At 48.7% G+C, this 21,789-nt stretch overlaps 2 protein-coding genes across 3 annotated transcripts in view; one reads left to right on the plus strand and one right to left on the minus strand.

The window, feature by feature from the left end:
• Positions 1–21,789, plus strand: part of CDH23 (cadherin related 23) — a 655,553-nt gene that overhangs the window by 573,974 nt on the left and 59,790 nt on the right. The gene's annotated exons all lie outside the window — the stretch shown is intronic.
• The window catches only part of VSIR (V-set immunoregulatory receptor), a 39,251-nt gene that overhangs the window by 16,858 nt on the left and 604 nt on the right, over positions 1–21,789 (minus strand). The window contains exons 2-3 of the mRNA XM_007505632.3: positions 748–1,188; positions 176–232 (exon numbers count right to left, since the gene is read on the minus strand). Coding sequence (XP_007505694.2) covers positions 176–232; positions 748–1,188 — 498 coding nt within the window. The remainder of the gene's footprint in view (positions 1–175; positions 233–747; positions 1,189–21,789) is intronic.

Below are 21,789 nucleotides of genomic sequence, written 5' to 3' on the forward strand. Positions count from 1 at the left end.
CTCTACCTGTGTTTCCCTTCTCCCCATCACTCCGGAGGGACCTCCAGGACACCCCCACACGTGCCAGCACGGATGCCGGGCAATGTGGCTTCAGTTCTGTTTGGCCCCAAGGAGTCGGGAGCACTCGAGGGCATATTGAGGGGCAAAGGAGAGAGAGAAGAAAGGTCATGCTTACTTTCATTTTCCTGGGGGGTGGCTGGGTGCAGCGTGCATTTGGAGAGAGGGACTTGGCCTGTGGAGGGAAAGAGAGAACAGATGAGGGGAAATCCACCTCCTTCTCGTCCCTGCTGCCTGTGAGAAGTCTGTTGATGCATGGACCGTAAACATGCCCAGACCCACATGGAACTACATGCAGGCAACACACTAACCCAGACACACAGTGGCACCTTGAGTGGGCAATGCATGCTAAGGACTTTGCATGAATATGCTCAATCTCGCCATTGCAGGAACAAATACAATGATTTATTTAATGACATTCTCCCATAGTCACATATCCCCAATCTCACACACACAGAGAGCTTGGGTTCAAATCCCAATTCTGCCCCTTACAACAGACTGGAATTTGGCGAGGAAGTTCACCCATCAAGACCTCAGTTTCCCCCCTGTGACCTGAGTGGGTAAGACGCCACAATCTAGACACCCCTTCCAATTTGGAACCTGGTGAGCTACATACACAATCACCCACTTGTATGGCCCATTGTACGGCCACGTACCCACTCACACTGGCACCTCTGCACGAGGGCTCACCTTTCTGCACCTGGAGCTCCACGAAGCCGTGGACTTCCTGCTCAAGGTGATGGTGCTTATACTCCACCACCAGGCAGCAGTAGATGCCGCCATCTTGCTGGGTCAGGTTGAGCAGGGTGATGGAGAAGTTCCCATGGTGGTCCGAAGTCAACTCCACTCCGTGGTGCAGAGTGAGGTTCTTGTGCCCGGCAGGGTTCTGGCCACTGGCGTTGGCGTGATGGCCGCCATGGCGTGGGTGCAGCTCCCGCTCTGTGACGTTACGGATGGACATTTTCTCTGAGCAGCTCTGGTTCTCTCGGTGGCCCATGTGCCATGTCTTATAGAGTAAGTCGTGTCGGTCTGTAAATGGGCCTGAGATCCTGCAGGTCAGGCTGATGTTCTGCCCTTCGGGACAGACGTACAGAGAGTACGGAATGGTGATCTTGAGGGCTGCCACCTGACCTGTGAGAAGAGATGGAAACCCAGTGAGCCCTGCACAAACCCCCATGGGGCACGAGCCTCCTTGGAAAGCATAACCATTCTCACTGACACATTCATCCATCATGTGGATGCGTGCTGAGCTGGGCTTAAAGTAAATGTCCAAGTGCCATGGAAATTACCACGAAGAGGAAAGATGCCATCAAACAGTCAGTCAACAAGCCTTTAGTAAATCAGCACTTACTAGCCAAGTGCTGGGGATACAAAGAAAGATAAATAACAGGACCCCTGCCCTCTAAAAGCTTACATTCTTTTTTTTAATCCTTACCTTCTGTCTTAGAACTAATACCAGGTTTATTTATTATTTGTTCTTTTTATTATTTATTATATATTTATTATTATTTATCACTATGGAGAATAATTAAGTAATTAATATTACTTATTAATTAATAACCAATCCAGGGTAGAAGAGTGGTAAGGACTACATCTTAGTTACCTTCTGTCTTAGAATTAATACTAAGTATCAGTTCCAAGGAGACAAGTGGCAAAGGCTGGATATTAGTTACCTTCTGTCTTAGAATTAAGAACAAGTATCAGTTCCAATACAGAAGAATGGTCAGGACTAAAGCAATTGAGATTAAGTGACTTACCCAGGGTCACACAACTAGGAAAAGTGTCTGAGGTCACATCTGAACCCAGGGCTTCCCATCGCTAGGCCTGGCTCTCAATCCACTGAGCCACCCAGCTGCCCCGTAAGCTGCCTTTGTAACAACATTGCTAGCGCTTGCTTTCATTTTGACATCACCTCCACTTCCTAATATATCCTTCTCCTCTCCCCCACCCCCAGCCCTTACAACAAAAAACAAAAAAAGTAAACCAGAAAGAAAAAGCCTCCCGGTGAAACCACCAACATCATCTTAGTCCAACAATGTCTGCAGTGTTCCATACCCAGAGACCCCCTGGGCATCCTCTCAGAGAAGGGAGGTAGGACCCAGCTAAGTTTAGAGAGAGCTGGCTCCTCCTGAGCCTCATCCCAGGTGTGGGTTTCAGCCTTAGCAGCTCTCAGAGATGGGCTCCTGGGTGGCAGGAGAAGATCGTCTCCCCTAGTGAGGGCTGTGCTCACTCCCAGAGAAATCCGAGCTGCTTGAAGAGCTCTGCTAAGTCTATTCGGGGAGCCACAGAGAAGAGATCAGCTCAGCTCATCCCCCCACCCACTCCTGACATTGGGCCCAGACACAACTCAGTTCAATTCAATCGGGTTCTTCTTGTGGGATGCCCGGGGAGATTTCAGGGGCGGGCTCTGTGAACTCAGCTGGGAAGGAAATACCGTCGTGACTGAAATTTGGCATTTCCTTCATTTCTGAATTTTTAAAAAATCATTATTCTGAGAAGACGTTCAGAGGTTTCACCAGATACTACCAGAGTATACTACCGGGGTCCGAAAAAGGTTTGGTGTAATCTAACAAGCATTTGTTATTCTCTTACTGTGGACCTGTCCTTGTGCAGACTAAGCCCCCCCCCCAAAAAAAAAGAATAGTGCCTGCCTTCAAGGAATTTCATTCTTCTAACCAAACACCCAAAGGGAAAGAGAACCATTCTCACAAGATTTCTGCTGGAAGGTAAACTGAGACAGAAAGCAAAGCTTGGCCAAATGAAGAGCCCTGAGGATTGTTCTCAACCTCTCTCTCTCTCTCTCTCTCTCTCTCTCTCTCTCTCTCTCTCTCTCTCTCTCTCTCTCTCTCTCTCTCTCTCTCTCTCTCTCCCTATCTCTCTCTCTCTCTCTCTCTCTCTCTCTCCCTGTCTCTGTCTGTCTCTCTCTCTCTCTCTCCCTATCTCTCTCTCTCTCTGTCTCTCTCCCTATCTCTCTCTGTGTCTCTCTCTCCCTGTGTCTCTCTGTCTCTCTGTCTCTGTCTCTCTCTCCCTGTCTCTCTGTCTCTCTGTCTCTCCCCCCCCCACCTTCCTGCACTGCCCTCTGACTCACATATCCCACCCAAGAACTTGAGTGAGCCTCCCACACAACCTTTCAGCCCACCCCCAAGCCTGGGACAGGAGCCTTTGTACTGAGCACTTTGCTATATTCAGCAATGGCCCATTCACCATCCCTGAATGAAAGAAATCTCAGGAAAGGACTGGTTCCTCCCATGAGAAATTGAAAGCGGAGGCTGTTCCCAAGCCGAGTAATCTCCCAGCACAGCTGCCAAGGCTGACTGCTGAAGCGGCAGGCTGGGAGGGTCAGCCAGTGGACTTCTCCATTTTAGCAGGACAGAGGGAACACCACTGCTCCATGTCCACAGCCCTCTTGTGAGCTCAGTGGAGAGACTCTGAAGGAGGAAACTAGGGCAGAGTAGACGGAGCCCTTGGCAGGAGGCTTGCAAGCCAGCTCCTCTCCTTACTGGGGCAATAACTTGGCCTCTCTAAGAATCCAAGCCCTCAACTGTAAAAAGGGAATGATAGAGGCAGCTGAGATGGCTCAGTGGACCAAGAACCAGGCCTGGCCTTAGACACTTCCCAGCTATGTGACCCTGGACAAGTCCCTTAACCCCCATTGCCTAGCCCTTAACACTCTTTTGCCTTGGAACCAATATATAGTATTGATTCTAAGGGGAAAGGTAAGGTGGAGTGAGGGATAGGGAAAGGAGAGAGAGACAGAGAGCAGAGACTGAGACAGAGACAGAGAGAATAATATGCAACACCTGTGCTATGCATATCATAAAGTCTTTATTAAAATAGCATCTCTTGAGGATAATCAGGTAGCACACTGGCTAGAGGACCAGGCCTGGAATCAGGATGTCCTGGGTTTTAATCTGGCCTCAGATGCTTCCCAGAGCCTGTGTGGCCCTGGGCGAATCACTTACCTTCTATTGCCTAGCCCTTAGTGCTCTGCTATAAGGTAAGGGTTGTTTTTGTTTTTATAGCATTGGTTATTTTTATTTCCTTTTGACCTGCCCTAGGATCATAGGCCTGGAAGGGCTCGCCAATAAGCCAGTAAACCAAGCTTCTTCCAGTGCCCATTAGGTACATGGCCTTGAGTGAGGCACTGTGTGGCAGCCCTGGCACTTGTCCTTCAAGAGATACAGTCTTGGCTCTCTTCCTTATTAGCTATAACCACTTAGTCTGTCTAACCTCACCTTCCTAATCTAGAAAATGGGAAGGATATTCCTATGACCCCTCCCAGGCTATTGTGAGGCAGGAACTTTGTGAACTTCAAAGTGCTTTAATAATAACACATTCAATAATGCTTTACAGTTTCCAAAGTGCTTCCCCTCCCAATGGCCCCTGAGGGAGATAGTGTGAGCACTAGCATCCCTGTTCCATAAATGAAGAAATGGGTATGCAAGGCGAAGCTACTTGCTAGAGATACTAGGTATCAGGACTAAGACTCAAAGCAAAGTCTCTCCACTCTAGGTTTAGCTCACTGTCCCATATATCACGTTGTCTCATACCAAGAGAGGCAAGAACTGATGGAAGAGCTGGGAGACACTGGCAAGAATGAGCAAGGTCAGGGAGCAGCTGGGTATCTCAGTGGATAGAGAATCCAGGCTTAGAGATGGGATATCCCAAGTTCAAATCTGGCCTCAGACACTTCCTAGCTGTGTGGCCCTGGGCAGGTCACTTAACCCCCATTGCCCAGCTCTTAGCACTCTTCTGCCTTGGCACCAGTGCACAACATTGATTCTAAGATGGAAGATCAGGGTTTTAAAAAAAGGAGTGAATAAAGTCTCTTTCAGATTCAGGGGAGGAGGAAGAGGGGTGACATTATGGGCAGGGCTGGTTGGGAAAGTGTATCTTGATGCTTCCCACCTCCCCTTTCTCTCCTTTTTAGGACTCAGTGCTCCTGGTTGGCCCTCATGTAGCAGGGTCCCCTCCACCCCCAGGACAAAATTAACCCACTGCCCAACTATCAGAATACTTACTTGCTCCCTCTCCCCAAGGTCCTACCTCCAGCTACCAATGGAAGCCAGAGGTCCTCCCTCACCCAGTCGGTGGGGGTCTGCTAAGAAAACCTCTACGGTAGCTGCCCTGATCCTGGTGGTGTGTCGAAAGGCTAGGTCTGTCTGAGCAAGAGAGCCCAGAGCAAGGCACTATTTGGGCAAGGCTGTATCTTGCCCACCAGAAGACCCAGCCTTGACTCTTCTCCTCATTAGCTGGGACCATGAGCAAATTGTTGAATGGGAAATAAATGGAAGCAATCTAGTAGAATTCTCTCTCCTGTCTCATTAAATATTCAGGGCTACCCTTCCCTGCACACACTTCTCACTCTCTGAACTCCAGGTTCTGAACAGTCCAAAGTCACTTAATTATTTAAGAGAGATTAAGTAAAAAATAGTTTAGGAGTACAAAGGGACTTTGGAGATGGGCTTGTCCCACCATCCCCTCCGCCATGTTTGAAGTGAGGCCCAGGCAAATTCAGCAGTCTGCTTAAGGTTGGAGAAGCTGGGATAGAATCCAGGTCTCCCCCTTCCTGGCTCCCTACAACACACCCTCCTCTACCTAATAGCTTCCATTTGCACGGTAATCGCTTACAACCCAACCCATACATACAGAAACTCAGGATCCTTCTGACAAGCTTGAACTAGTAGGCAGTGGGAGTATTGTTATCTCCATTTTATTAGAGACAGACTGAAGTTCAAGTTAACAGTGTTGATGATAGGGGAAGCTGGGTGATTCAGTGGATTGAGAGCCAGGTCCTGGGTTCTAATGTGGCCTCAGACACTTCCTAGCTGTGTGACCCAGGACAAGTCACTTAACCCCCATTGCCTGGCCCTTACTGCTCTTCTGCCTTATTGATTCTAAGACAGAAGGTGAGGGTTTAAAAAAACAATGATGATGATAGCCAGCAATTTTATAGCACCTACTATGTGCCAATCACTACGTTAAGCCCTTTACAAATAAATACCACATTTGAGTCTTACAACTATGGAAGGTAAGTGTGATGATTATCCCCATTTTTTATGGTAAACATAAACTGAGGTTAATTGCCCCAGGAAGAGTATCTAGGCCAGCCCCTCTGCCACCTTTTTTGCAAATGAGTAAACCAAAGTCAAAAAGAGATAAAATTACTCTAGATAGCCCAGAGGAAGCTTTTTAGAGACAAACGCATCTTTAACTGAGTTAAAAACTTGATGTAATGCATGAGTAGGTATGGTATTTGCACCTGATTGACTCATTAGCACCTACTGTAACCTAGCAGAGGACAGGCCCTTGGAGGTCTAGAGCTATAGGAATAAGTTTTAGGGAGGGAGTCAGGAGGGGAAAGTCTGGAGCATCATTGAAGTCTTTACTGGGGGTCAGAGAAAGGGATAGAGCCAATGAGTCAGGGAATAGCTTAGGGAAACTTTGTACCTGAGGGAGGGAGTCCCCAAAGACCTTCCTGATCTCTAGGGGCAGCTAGGTATCTAGGTAAAATTGAGAGCAAGGCCTGGAATTTGGAGGTCCTGAGTTCAAATCTGCCCTCAGACACTTCCTACCTGTGTGACCCTGGACAAATCCCTTAACCCCCATTGCCTAGCTCTTGCCCCTCTTCTGCCTTGGACCCAAGTATTGGGTCCAAAACAGAAGGTTAAGGGAAGGAAGGAAGGAAGGAAGGAAGGAAGGAAGGAAGGAAGGAAGGAAGGAAGGAAGGAAGGAAGGAAGGAAGGAAGGAAGGAAGGAAGGAAGGAAGGAAGGAAGGAAGGAAGGAAGGAAGGAAGGAAGGAAGGAAGGAAGGAAGGAAGGGAGGAAGGGAGGAAGGAAGGAACAGAGGAAGGAAGGAAGGAGAAAAGATAGATAGATAGATAGATAGATAGATAGATAGATAGATAGATAGATAGATAGATAGATAGATAGATAGAGGGAGGGAGGGAGGGAGGGAGGGAGGGATGAAGGGGCCTCTATGAAGGCCCAAGCAGCATCAGCTCTTATCCCTCCATCCAGAACCCAACCGCAACACTGTAAGGGGAACATCCTGCCTCCACATCCTCCAGGCTTGCCATAGACCCTCCCTGAGCCCCAGTGTGTTTCATGGATGCTCTTGTGGTCAGTGGAACAGCACAGAACTCCAGATATCAGTCAGAGCTCTGTGCTCAAGGGGCCTGGAGAAGTGTGAAGATGGTGGAAGGGAAGCAGGGAAGCTCATAGGACAGGAATTTGGGCTGAGTGTGTTGGGGAATGGAAGGAGTAGGAAGAACAAGGAAAGGGCCCAGATCCTTAAGAAATAAAAGCCTGATGAGAAGGATGAATTCCAGAGGTATCTCTTTCCAGCAGCATCTCTTCCAGCTTTAGACCCTGAGGCTAAGGCAAAAGGAAACTGTTCAGTTTCCCAGCCCACCCACCTTCTGGACTTGGGTCTGTGTTTTCCCCTTTCTTCATCTTTCTCCTCCCCCAAAGTTCTAGAGAAGAATTCAGCCCTGGCAGTATTTCTCACCAGTGCTGCCTTCTCCCACTAGACTATAAGCTCCTTGAAGGCAGGAGCCATATTTTTCCCCACATCTTTGTATCCTGAGCACGTATCACAATGCCTGGCACATAATGATTACTTAATAAATCATTATTGACTGACCATCTGAGATCAAGAGAACCAAACCTACCGAAACAGAGCCACAGGGAGTTCAGAAAGAAGTTAGGGACCAGAGGAGCAGCTTGGTGGCACAGAAGATAGAGAGCCAGGTCTAGAGTCAGGAGGTCCTGGGTTCCAATCTGGCCTCAGATATTTCCTAGCTGTGGGACCCTAAGCAAGTCACTTAACCCCAATTGCCTAGCTTTTACCATTCTTCTGCCTTGGAACCAATACTTGGTCTCAATTCTGAGATGGAAAATAAGAGTTTAAAGAAAGTGAAGAAGAAGGAAGAAGAGGAGAAGCCTAAAGCCTTTCGAATGTAATCAGATAGACCACCATTAACACAGACGTATATTCTCGTCATTATCTTTCCATCCTTTCGCCTCGTCTCCCAGGTGGCATCCTGAGGCCATACCTGCCAACATGGCGGCATCCCACAGAACTCCTTCACCCACAGTTAACCAAGCAAATAGTGAGGGGTCATCAGGAATGATGCTCAAATCTGGGGACTCAAGAGTTGATGCCAATAGAAACTAGGAAAACTGTAGAAAGAATTAGCCCACAGGATGTGGCTAGAGGAGCCAACCAAGCCAGAGGGGCTCCTTCCTGGGAACCACGATCCCCTGCTGGGTAGGAATTTGTCAGATTCAGAAGGGAGCAATGAGGCCCCAGAGCCCAGGACTGGAGAAGGAAGGAGTTTGCACAACATTCAACTCAACGCAATCTCTCCACCCCCAATCCCCCAGAGGACTTCTTCCCTTTTTAGAGAAAGGAGAAGAAAACTCAGGAATTCAGGTTTGTGCAGCTGAGGGGTCAGAGTAAAAGGAGCCAGCAGAAGAGTTTTGGGGATGGAGGGGCATAAAGGAAAAGAGGGAAGGAGTAGAATAATTGGAGGTTGAGGCTTACAGAGAAACAAGCTAGAGAGGAGGGAGATGGGGCATTCCTAGCATTCTCTCCTCTTCAGGGTGAGGCTCCCACCCTGAGCCACTACCAAGAAAGCTGCTAGACTTCAGGGTTTGGCTCTGGACTGGCAGAAAATGCCCCTTGGGTTTCTCTGTTTCAATGCATGATACTTTCAAGTGTGGGTCCAAGGACATGGAGTAGGCTGTTCTTTTCCAGGATTTCAAAAGGGAAAATTTTTCAAAAAAAATTTCAGAAGAAAAGGGAAAATGCAGGTAGCCCAGCACACCAGCCTAAAGACATGCTCTTAGATAGTACATCCAAAAATACTATTCAGTTCAATCAAAAATTAAAGGCAGGCTGGGTACAAAATAGCTCCTGCCCTCAAGGAGTTTCCTTCTACTGGAAGAATCTAAGAAGTATAGAATACTAGAACTGAAAAGGGGGCAGCTAGGTGCCTCACTGGATTAAAGAGCCAGACCTGGCAAGAGCCTAGATTCAAATCTAGTCTCAGACACTTCCTAGCTGTGTGACCCTGGGCAAGTCACTTAACCCCTCTGAAATTGAGTTTTCTCATCTGTAAAGATGGGGGAGTTGGGTTAGATGGTCTCTAAACCCCCTTCTAACTCTACTCCTACATGGAGACATCTCTATGTCTATAAATATATGTATATGTGCACATCTGTGCATTTCTATATATATATAGTGTTGCTGGAAGTACCATTAGCTAGTCTGAGGATGTGTTTTTCTATTGTTGGTAGCAGCAGGCTTTTAAGACAGGCCAGATCGTTCCCTGTGCACCTGGGACATTGTTATGGGTCCCGGGCGAGGGGGAAGGGAAAGAGGAACTTGGGCTCCAGAGTTTTATGAGAATGCATTGGGTTAAAAGGGTCAATGAGTCCACAGATGCCCAGGCCCAAAGCCAACCAGGTCAGTGTGTCAGCCGTCCTCAGGAGGCAGCCCGTTGGCCTGTGAGTATAATGTGCATCCCCCAGAATGAGAAGGTAGCCCCATTCCTCCCTCCCTCTGGGAAAGGAAAGCAGAATGGAATCCATAGGAAGTTGTTGCCTCCCTCCTCCTCCCTCCTCTGCTTCCCCGACCTCCCCCAAAGCAGAGCCTGCTGGACAGAGTGACCTTCCACTGGCCCTGCACTTGGTCCCTAGCTCTCCAGGGGGACTGCCTTCCCCAGGCCTCCCAGCCTGCTCATCTCATACCCAAAAGATGAGTTGGGCTTTGGTTCCCAAGCTTTCCACCTTCCAGAGAAAGGACCTTATAACGGCTCCGGGAGGCAGTGTGAGGTAAAGGGGAGCTTGAGGGGTCTAGCTCCCTTCTCCCTGTGAAATAAACTGGCTCTGCACTGACAGCCACAGCAGGCAGAGGCGACTCCCTTCCATTGGTCCAAGGGCTTGGGACTGTCATGGCCACCCCGGAGAAGCTCCCTCTGGTCCATAGAGCACCAGTACCCCATGCCTGCCCAGTCCAGGGACCTCGAGCTCTGCTGAGCATCTCCCCATGGAATGGGCGGAGATAGGGTAAAGAGTGCCCTCCAGCTTTGCCATGTCCCTCCAAGGCTCCTAAGGGAAGATGGCGGCCAAGAGCACCTCCCTCTAATAGGGGCATTGCAGATGGACTACGACTCCCTTCTTGGGATCTCCAAGTACTCTTATTAGCTACTTTATGCTATTGCTATTGGGAGCGAGAGGAGTGAGTGAGTGTGTGTGTGTGTGTGTGTGTGTGTGTGTGTGTGTTCCAGAAAAAGGCTGGCAAAGAAGAGGAGGAAGGGAAGGACTCCGTGGCCTGTAGCCCCAGGTAGCCCCTCTCTCAGTCCCCAGATTCTTCTGAAGAAAATAAAAACAAAGTTGTAACCTGTTATACACTACACAAATACATTATGGCTGCTGAGAAGCAGGGTGGAAATGGGACTACAAATCAGACCTTGGACCCCAGTCAGTAAAGATGTAGAGTCTCACCTCTGACACACACTGGCTGTGTGTCCTTGGACAAGTCATTTAACCCCTCACTGGTGGAGCTTTCTGTAAAGTGATGAGTTTGCTGAGCAAATGACAGTCTGTCCTGGCAAAGAAACTGCCTCTTTGGGAGTTCCCTCTTCTGATGAAATCATGTCTAGTAAAATATTTTAATGATATTTTTCCGCCATCCCTCACATCTCCTCCCCCATCTCATCTCCTGTGAGACAAGATTACATCTCCGTGATGTTTTAGGCTCACAGAAGGTTAGCTGAAAGGGGCCTGAGAGGCCAGAGTCCGGCCACCTCTTTTTGCAGTGGAAGAGGTTAAGATTGTATCGTCTAAAATGCCCCCCGTACTTTCCAGATGGGGACTAAGACTGGAGAGCTCCTGGAAGGACCCCTAGCCAACGCTAAGCGATTCCCCAAAGCCCATTTTCCATTGGAGAGAGGGAAAATCTCTCCCCTCTCTTTTGGGAAGTTCTTCCTAAAATCTGACCTAAACCCCTCATCCCCACGTTCTCAATACATCCTCCTGCTGTGGAGACAGGGGCAGACCTAGCTTTCTCTGCCTGGGACCCTCAGTTTTCTCATCTGTGGAAGTGACAGGGCATGTGGGGTGGGAGAGCACGGTCTAGAGTTCGAGAAGTCTGAATCCTTACCATTGGAAATTTGCCATTTACCAGCTGTGGGACCCAGAACAAGTCCTTTGGCAGGGGTGGTGGGGAGCTTAGAACAGCTGAGAGAGAGGCTGCTGTCGCTGAGTGTTTCTGGTAAGAGCAGGGACTAGATCCAAGCCCCGGGTTCCCTGTCAGAACATTCCTGACTCCCCCTCTTGAATCCACACCACTGATAAGCCGAATTCATCCCAGATCACTGGTGGCGGTTTCTACCCAGGGTCCAAGCCCTGAAACCCAGCAGGTTTCTGGACGGTGGCCTCCTGGGGCCCAGCAGCAGGAGCTCTGAGAGGGCCAAGGACAAAGGGAATCTCAGATGTGTTTATTGATACCTGCTCCAACAGGAAGGGCCCCATTCACATCGGGGGCCCGGAGGGAGACAGGGAAAGGGAAGCCTGAACTCTATTGAAGGAAGCAGCACTTCCAGCACCTTGGAAAAGAGTCCGTGGGATTCTGGACTGCAGCGCCTCTCTCGGAGGATCTCCCTGGAGAAGGCTGTGGGGGCCTGTCCCCCCAAGACCCCAGGTGGCTCTTCAGGTGCCAGGCCCTGCCCTCAGATAGTCTCCCTGAAGCCCAGCCCAGCCCACCCTCCTTTTACGCAGCCCAGGGTCCCCACCCCAGTGCATCAAGCCCCAATAACGCAGTCTCGGAAAAGCAGATAGATGGACACTAGCCCAGACCAGGGAGAACGTGGGCCCTGAGGAAGAGCTCAGTTCCCTTTTTCTTCTGTTCCTCCCTCATCCCCAGCTCTGGCCTGGCTGACCCCTGGTTGACTAGCTGGCCCAGGCAGCAGGGAGGATCCTGCAGCCTAGCTCAGCGATTGTTTATTCATGTTCTTTGCTTTGGATGGGATCTCTAGTGACTGGAAAAGCCCAGGCTGGGCACAGCTCAGAAAAACACTCATTGGCCTGCTCAGAAGGGAACCGGCTGAGGTGGACGTTAGAGGGTACCCTTGCCAGCCCTGAAGGCATCAGGGCCCAAGTATCCTAAAGCTGGAAGGACCCTTGGGAGGTCATCTTCGCCAGGCCCCACCATGGGTCTGGGTAGCTGCCCAACCCCTCTTCTGCAGTCCCCTCTTCTTCTATTAATCCTTCTTTCTCTTACTGAACATTTTGCACTCGTTTCTTCTGGCGGGTCTTCCCTCCGGGCACCGGTCCGTACCCATCTTACATGAGAGCATCCCCCATCCCTAAAAGGAGAAGCCCAATCACGAATGACTGAGATCATCTCTCTAAGCTCCATTTGAAGGAGGAGACTTTAACAGGAACAGTAATTCATCCAAAATCAAGCAGCACGTTCATTGCAAAACTCTAATCCCAGCCTCCTAACCTTCAGCCCTAATGAGAAGTAAATTCTTATGACAATCACTAAAGGAATTGGACTTGTGTCATTTCCCCCAGAGAAAAGAAAATGAGGGGATGACTTCATTTCTGTCTTCAACAGCATGAAGGGCTTTTATGGGCAAAATGCTAATCAATTTTGATACGTGATGGTGAGGATGGAGAACAAGAGGAAGCTTAAAGTAAGACAAGTTATAGCAAGACCCAAAGGGTCGTCCCCCACCCCCTGAACTGGGGTGACCGAGGAGGCCAGAGAAGCCTTCTGTTCTCACTTGCACAGTCAGCTGCTTAAGATGTCTTCCAGTTCTTCGAGCTCTAAGAGGCAGCGTATATGTGGTCCTAGGAAGAGTATTCCCATCCTTGCCGCCAGATACCCTCAGAACTCTGGGAGTTGGAAGAGGTCAGCAGAGATGCTGGATGGAGGCAGATAGAAAGGAAGCCAATGGCTTGTGCCCCACGTTGCTGAGAAAGGTTCTTAGATTGGAAGCATCAACAGGGAGGAGAGTAACTCTACTTGCCTCGCTTTACCCAAAACCTTGAGCCAAGCAGGAGCTTAATAATGCCTGAGGATGGGGGCGATGGTAGACATGGTCCCAATGTGAGTGGTGATCATTGATAGTGACAGCCGTGATGGTGATATTGATGGCTCAGAGCCTGGCCCAAAGTCAACACTTCAAAAATCCATTTTGATGAGTTGGTTGGGAGAGGCATTGATGGTTCTGGTGGTGATATTCATAGTGATGGCAGCAAGGATCTCTTTACTAACCTATAGCCCTCCTCCTGGACTTCTTTCTTTCCAGGCTAGACCAATAAATATCTTGTCTACCTAAAAGCCTAGAGTGTCCTGCACCAACTGGGCCCAAAGGGGCCGGTCCTCCAAGAAGTGGATCCCAACATCAGCTCTACGACTCAACTCACCTGTGGGGACATGGAATGCTCTCAGATTCAGAAGGCATGCGTTCTAGCTGTATGAATAGATTTCTAGCTCTCTGACCACCCCCCACCCCAGTTTCCCTGTCAGTAAAACAGGGATAATCCCATCATCCCTAGCCATCCCAAAGGGTTGTTGGGAGAACCCAATGAGATGGCATATGCAAAGGTCTTCACAACTACCCATCAGTACTTGCCTATAAACCCCAATACCTCAAGGAGCCAGGATTTCATCAGAGTGGGCTCTGCCACCCAGCAGCCCAGATCAAGCCCCACCATCACAGTCTTGGAGAACCTACAAGCCCTAAACTCTCAACACTCTGTGGCCAACATGGTGCTGATCATCCACAAACAATAGAAGACTGATAAACACTCATTACTTGGTGCTTACTTGGACCTTTAAAATCTTTCTTTGTCTCCCCACAACTTAGCACAGGATCTGGCACATAGCTGATATGTGGTGAGAGCTTATTGAGTGTCACTGACTGGCTCAAAGTCTTTCTAGTTGCTGGTGGAACCCCAAGGCAGAGGAGCACCCCAGCACCATCATGAGGCATTGGAGTGGGGATAAACGTAAGCTACGATGACAATGCTGAAACCCGAATACAAGACTTTGCAGCACCATCCCCTGTTCCTCCAGACTAGGGCACTGGTGTGGAAGGGACTTTCCTCTTCATTCTTTCCTGGCAGAGAAGATCCAACTCAGAAAATTCAAATTCATAAAGGGAGAGGGAAAGGAGGGCGGATAAAAGAGGATGAATACAAAAGTGGGGCAGAATATCATAAGAAGAACTGGGATTGGGAGCAGTGAGGTGGCTCAATGGATAGAGATAGGCCGTCCTGGCTTTCAATCTGGACTGTGTGACCCTGAACAAGTCATTTAACCCCCATTGCCAACCCTTACCACTCTTCTGCCTTGGAACAGATACGCAGAATCGATTCTAAGGCAGAAGATAAGAGTTGTTTGGGTCTTTTTAATAATCTGAAAGTAGAAACAGCTGACTCAGAACACGGCGGTGGATTCCCCTTCTCTAGAGAAAGATAGACAAAGACTGGGTGGCTTCTTGCCTTGTATGTTGCCATGGTGATTCTTTATCAGGTATGGGACAGGCTAGACAAGGTGGCCCCAAGTTTTTTTGATGTTTGGTTTGGTTTTGTTTTTTGAACCCTTTTCAACCTTCTGTCTTAGAACTGATCAGTTCCAAGGCAGAAGAGCCAGAAGGGCTAGGCAGTGGGGGTTACGTGACTTACCCATAGTTACACAGCTAAGAAGTGTCCAAGGTCAGATTTGAACCCAGGACCTCCAATCTCCAGGCCTGTTGCTCTATCCATTGAGCCACCTATGTGCCCCCACCTCAAGGTCTTTTTGAACCATCCAATTCTGTGATTATGCTAACAGCAAGAAGCCTATGGCAGTGGCCTCATGTTCTTGATGAGGCATCCCTTCCAGTAAAAGTCTTCAGAGTAGATGCCTCCATATGTGTACATTTGCTGATGTCTAAGCTACAGATAAGGGTGTGTGAGAGTCAGTTGTTAAATGTTTAGGGGAATATTTGTGCCTCGGAAATCAGCAAATGCTACCAATTGGTATTTGATTTATTGTTCTGTTGGGTGCCTACTACATGCCGGGCATTGTGCTAAGCTCTTTCTGAAAATAACTGAACCTTTAGTCTTAGTATCAATTCTAAGACAGAAGAACAGCAAGAGATAAACAATTGGGATTAAGTGACTTATCCAGGGTCACACAACCAGGAATCTGAGGCCAGATTTGAACCTAGGTCCTCCCAACTCCATGCCTAGAGTTCTATCTACTGTGCTACCTAGCTGCCCCCAATACACCTTTTTTGACAAATATTATCCGTTAACCCTCTTGAAAGGTAGGTGCTATTATTATCCTTATTTTATAGTTGAGGAAATTGAAGCAAACAGATGAAGTGACTTGTCCAAGATCACACAGCTAGGAAATATCGAAGGCTGGATTTGAACCTCTGCTATACTGCAAACTGCCTCTGTTGTTAAATTTGAAGGTGTGAGGGGAAGCTAGGGAGCTCTGTAGTTTAAGAGCCAGACTTAAAAATGAGAGGTCCTTGGCCTCAGACACTTCCTAGCGGTGTGACCCTGGGCAAGTCACTTAATCCCAACTGCCTAGCCTTTGCCATTCTTTTGTCTTAGAATTGATGCTAAGAGACAGTTAGGGTTAAAAAAAAAAGTCCCACCTCAGAAACTTGCTAACCTTGTGACCCAGGGCAAGTCATTAAAACTCTGTCTGCCTCAATATCCTCATCTGTAAAATGGGAATGATAATAATAGCCCTCCCCTCCCAGGGTTAATGTGAAAAGTAGATGAGATAATATATGTTATATATATTTGTATACATTAAAGGGAGGCAGGAATGTCACCTGACTGTGACCCCCAAGAAGAAGCCTCTGTTCTATGGGACAGGGTTAGCATCTCATCCTTGTGGTCCATTCTGGCCTCCTACGCAACCTAACCGCGACTGCATCAGGACCTTACATCACTGCATTTTGCAATTGGAGATGCTGAAGAGGGGAGACAGAAGGCTTCCCCTTTCTCCCCACAAAAATAGTTAATGCAATCTCAGCCTGCATGAAGAGAAGTCTAGAGCCTGGAAGGAGGTAGGGGATATTCCCAATAGACTCTGCTCTGGCCAAGCTTCTATCTTTAGGGAGAACATTGATAGGCTAGAGAGAACCTTTGGAGGAAAGAAACCTAGATGGTGACAGGTCCCCTAGATCATGCCTTTCAAGAAATATTGGGTGGTTTTGCCTTTGAAAGACAAGACGAGGGGGAAAGAGCACCAGACTTAGAGATGGGAGGTCTTGGGTTCAAATCCAGCTTCAGATACTTCCTAGCCAGGTGACCCTGGGCAAGTCATTTAACCCCCATTGCCTAGCCCTTACCACTCTTCTGTCTTGGAACCAATATTTAGTATCAATTCTAAGATGGAAGGCAAGGGTTAAAAAAAATTAAAAAGCAATCACTAGAGGATCATTTATCAGGTGAGTTAGAGAGGGCTGCCAGCATAGATCATCTCTGAATTCTTTTCTTTACCCCTGAGATTCTGTGATTAGTCCATCAATAAACATTATGAAGTGCCTGCTGCGTGCCAGACCCAGTGCCACGTGCCAAGGATTCAGACAAAAAACTAAAATAGAGCCTCTGCTCTCATGGAGCTTCCATTGGGAAAATTGGATACTTCAAATGAGCCAACCTAGTTCTTCCCTTCCCCGGGTTTGGTCTTCTAGCTTCAGCTACGTCTGCAAAAAATGGAGAAGAGGCCCTTTTGTTCTCCATTTCTCTGAACCAACATCCTCTGCCCACCCATCTTGGTCTGGGAAAGTAGCTTTAAGCCTCGTAAATAATAGCTGAGCTGGCATTTACATGGCACTTTAAAGTTTGCAAAGTACTTTATAAATATTTCCTCATTTGATCATCACAATCACTCTGGGAAGGAGGTGCTATTTTTATCACCATTTTACAGATAGAGAAATTGAGGCTGAAAGAGGTTATTTACCCAAGGTCACACAGTAAGTGTCTAAGGCAAGATTTGAACTCAGGTCAAGTCCATCATTCTATCTGTTGTCTTTGATATACCTTCCTCAGCCCTCCCCTATAGCATGGTTATCTTCTTCCCAGTCTGGATCTGCCATCCCAAAGTATGAAAAAGATTCCACCAACGAATCGCAGTTCCTTGCCCAGCTGTCAGACCTCACTAAGTCCGTCGTCCACCCAAGCACCCAAGCCAGCCACTGGCTGCCATCCTCTTTTCCTTGAGCTCATGAGCAACGTGGTGCCCACCCTTGGCACTATCAGCCAGAACCTCCTTGCCAGGGTTCAGCCTTGGGCTGTTCCTCATGCCCATGGGGATGTGATGTCCTTCAAGGCTTGGGACCTGGTAGAAATTGCCTCCCCCCTTCCCACAGCAGTTGGTGCCAGGCTTCATGGATTACGTGCCAATGGAACATGAGCTTCTTGAGGGTAGAGACTGTCTTTGTTACTATCTTAGCATTCACAGCCTTGCCCCGAATACAGGCGGTGCTTCATATATGCCCATCAAACTCATCACCTAAGAAAAAGCACTTACTGGTCACCCATCATACCTGCATGGTGCTGTCTCTTTTTCAGGGGCCTTTCCTATATCTCCCTTCATTTAATAGTCTCCACACAGCCTGGGTATTATTCCCATTTTATAGGTGAGAAAACAGAGACTGAGAGAAATTTGGTTATTTTCCCAAAGTCACACAGCAAGCTGGTGACAGATCTGGGAAAAGAATCAAAATCTCCCAACTCTCAGATCATGGCTGCTTCCCTCAAACTACAGCTCCTTTGACAGCCTGCAGGCACTTAGTCATCTCCATAGAACCTCATAGAAAAGGAAGGTTTGTGTCACTCCAGAATGGAGTTCTTTAAACAGAGACTGGCAGGGACATTGAGGCAACTCAGTGGACAGAGAGCTGGTCTGGAGATGGAGGGACCTGGGTTCAAATCTGGCCTCTAATACTTATAATAATTCTTATTATGATTAATATAATACTCATAAGTCTTAACTGTGTGACCCTGAACAAGTCACCTAACCTCAATTGCCTAGCCCTTACCACTCTTCTACCTTGAAATCATTACTCGTATCAATTCTAAAATAAGAGGGAAAGGTGTTTTAAAATAATAATAATAATAATAAACTGAGAAAAATAAGAAACAATAAACTTCTTGAATATTGTGGAGTCTGGATCTCTTGGAGGAGTCTCTGAGGGAGTGAGAATTATAGAGTTGTTGGCCCTGCTATGGGAGGAGACTCTGGGTCAGTGAAGAATTATACTAATTCTCCCTACACATAACTGGATTGGAAGTGTAATCCACGTCTACATAGATCCTGGGTGCACAGGCTTTCAGGTTGGAAAGGAATTTAGATATGACCCAGTCGGTCCTCCTTATTTTATAGAGGATGAGAATAGAGCCCAGAGAAAGGAAATCACTAGCCAAGGTTGCACAGATAAGTGGCTAAAGTAGGATTCACACTCAGGTCCTCTGAGTCCAAATCCAGTCCTCCATGCTATGGCAAAGAAGCCTGTGGCTCTGGGCCTCCACCCCAAATTGGGGCCCAGAATTGGAACAGAGCTCAATGTCAAGCTGATCTAGCCCCTTCCTGAAAATGACCCTGATCCTCCAGAGGAAAGTCTCCAGTGAAGGGAGCAAGACAGCCCAGTCCACCCTGCAGGCAGTGGCTGCTGCTAAAAAGTTGTTCTTTACTCTGGTTCTGCAGCTTCCACAAGTCCCTTTTCCACTTGACAGTCCTACAGATACTTCAGAGGCCTGTGATTTGAGGAGAGTGGAGGGACCCTGCAACCTCGACCATCCACACAGCTCAGATTGCTCTGTGTCCATAACTAGCCTCATCAGAGGGCAGCTGGGAACTATAACCTCATTACTCTGAGCCCATCAGAAACTCCCAATGAGGAACCTTCCTCCCTCCCACTCTGTGGGACCAAGCTTCACACTGGAGCTTCCTGCCCCAGCCCTAACTCTTTGTCTTCTCCAGGCTCATTTCCTTGGCTCTTTGGTGCCTCAGTCTCCCAAGTTGTAGAGTGAGGGAAAGGCATCCCCAAAGAGACAGAGTGATCCAGTTTGGTGGCCTGGACCAACATTAGGAATCATGAAGGATCCAATGGCACCATTTTAGGGATAGGAAAAAATGGTGATTACCATGAGGGGCCACACTGGATAGAGTACTGGCTGTGGAGTCAAGAAGACCCAAGGTAAATCCTGCCTCAGACATTTACTATTTATGTGATAGAGGGAAAGATGTTTAAAACTCTCCCATCCTCCATTTCCTCCTCTATAAAGTGGGGATAAGACTAGTTGAATTCAAGGATTATTGTGTCAAGTGAAATAATATTTGTGAAGTGCTTTGTGAACCCTAAAGTGACATTTTTATGATTTAGAAAGAGCATCAGCCTAGGAATTTGGCTTGGTCTAGTCTTAGCTCCTCCTTTTCCTAACTGATCTTCAGCCAAGTCCCTTAAACTCCATGAGCCTCTGCTTCCTCATCTGAAAAATGGGGATAATGATGTTTGCAGTGCCTGCCTTATGGGATTGTTGAATGATGAATAATGAATGGGGAAGTGCTTTTGTAATTGTAAAGCACCAAACAAGTCAACAAGTATAAGTTTTGTCCTGTTTCTCTCTCTCTCTCTCTCTCTCTCTCTCTTTCTCTTTCTCTCTCTCTCTCTCTCTCTCTCTCTCTCTCTCTCTCTCTCTCTCTCTCTCTCTCTCTCTCTCTGTCTTTCTCTTTCTCTCTTTCTCTCTCTCTCTCTTTCTCTCTCTTGCTCTCGCTCTCTCTCTGTCTGTCTCTGTCTTTCCCTCTCCCTCTCTCTTTGTCTGTCTCCATCTGTTTCTCTCTATCTCTAACTCTTTCTGTCTGTCTCTGTCTCTGTGTGTCTCTGTTTCTCTCTGTCTCTGTTTCTCTGCCTCTGTCTCTCTCTGTCTGCCTCTGTCTCTGTTTCTCTGTCTCTCTGTCTCTGTCTGTCTCTCTGTCTCTCTTTCTCCCTCTCTCTTTGTCTGTCTGTCTCCATTTGTTTCTCTCTGTCTCTGTCTCTCTCTATCTCTATCTCTTTCTGTCTGTCTCTGTTTCTCTGTCTCTGGCTCTGTCTCCATCTGTTTCTCTCTGTCTCTATCTCTGTGTGTCTCTATCTGTTTCTCTGTCTCTGCCTCTCTGTCTCTGTTTCTCTGCCTCTATCTCTCTCTATCTCTGTCTGCCTGTCTGCCTGTCTGTCTTTCTCTCTCTCTCTCTCTCTCTCTCTCTGTCTTTCTGTGTCTGTATGTGTGTGTCTCTGTCTCTTTCATTCTTCCCTTTCCCCTCCCCAATCTCCCTCCCAAGTCTCCAGCACTCCCTGGAAACCTTTCCTCCCTTCATGTATGGAGGCTCACTCACTGAAGGCTCCTCAGCCCAGCCCAGCCATTGGCTGTCATTCAGAGCAGAGTCTCTCCTCTCTCTCTCCCTCTCTCCCTCTCTCCTTCCCTCCCTCCTTGGGCTCTGGCTCAGTGGGGTGCAGCCTCTCTCCTTTGCTGGCCTTCCCCTCACACTGCTGCCTCCTCTCCCCAGCCAGAGCTCCTCTTATCAGAGGCCCCCAGAGCCTGGACCTCCTGAGGACAAAGATAAGAGGTCGCCTTCCGAGAGGCTTCTGCCCAGCCTCCAGCATTCTTTCTCTACGAGCCTGCAGGCTCCCTCCCTTGAACCCGTCCAGTGTGACTTCCAGCCCCTCTGAGGGAGGACTTGCTGGATGGAGGCCCTCTTGTAACCAGGACAGCATGTTCTGTCCGCAGCTCCCATCCCTCCTCCTGGACGATCCGGCATCTTTAGCCAGGTCTCTTCTGGCAAGTCCAGGCTCCCCTCCTGTCCCACAAAAGATTGTGGAGCAGCCTGGTATGCTTTTCCTGAGGTGGGTTGGTCCCCACCTAACTGAGCTCGCCATGGAGAGGGCCTGGGTGTAAGTGAGGTGATAGGTAAGGGGGAGATGAAAAGGAACTAGCTGCCCTGGTGCGCCCTTCCCAGGACCCCCAGCTACCTGGGCACCAGGAAAGGGCTTGGAATTGTGGGGAGGGAGAGGTGGGCTAAGAAAGGGATGGAGGGCAGGGTGCTGCTTCTGGTGAAGGCTGGGGAGATCACTGAAGTCACTGCCCTTGCCAGGGGTGTTGTCCCTCTGCCCTCCCCTCCTAACTGTGAGTCACTGGCCTCCCTCACCGCAGGGGCAAAGCTGCCCTGGTCCCTGTGCTCCAGATGTCCACCTACAGCTCAGACCCCTGGCACTGCAGCCCTCCGCTGAGGCAAGCATCGCATCCTGGCCAGATGCTTTGCCCCAACCCCAGTATCCTCAGGGTGGGTGCATCCTGGGTAATACACCTTCGGCAGGACAGAGCAACCCCAAGAACCAGCCCAACGACCCAAACAGCCCTGCCAGTGTACCGAGGGATGCCCCAAGCCTAGCTGTCCTCAAAATAATGGAGGGACCTTGGGGCAAGCAGACCCCTCCTTCCCCCTGCCCCCTTCCAGCCCAAACTGGCCAGAGCAAGAAGCCAGCATCTTCTTCTTGGCTCAGCCCAAACCAAACCAAACCCCAAACTCCACCCGCAAAGCCCAGATCCAGAGTTTCCTCCCTCCTGCCCGGCAAGACCCAGCTTGACAGCTGCTCTCCCTGTCCTGACCCAGTCCTACTCCAGCCCCAGCCTTTCTCAGGCTCCGGGAGAAAAGAGACCGAGCCC

The sequence above is a fragment of the Monodelphis domestica genome, chromosome 1 (genome assembly GCF_027887165.1).
Source record: "Monodelphis domestica isolate mMonDom1 chromosome 1, mMonDom1.pri, whole genome shotgun sequence".
Classification (NCBI taxonomy): Eukaryota; Metazoa; Chordata; class Mammalia; order Didelphimorphia; family Didelphidae; genus Monodelphis; species Monodelphis domestica.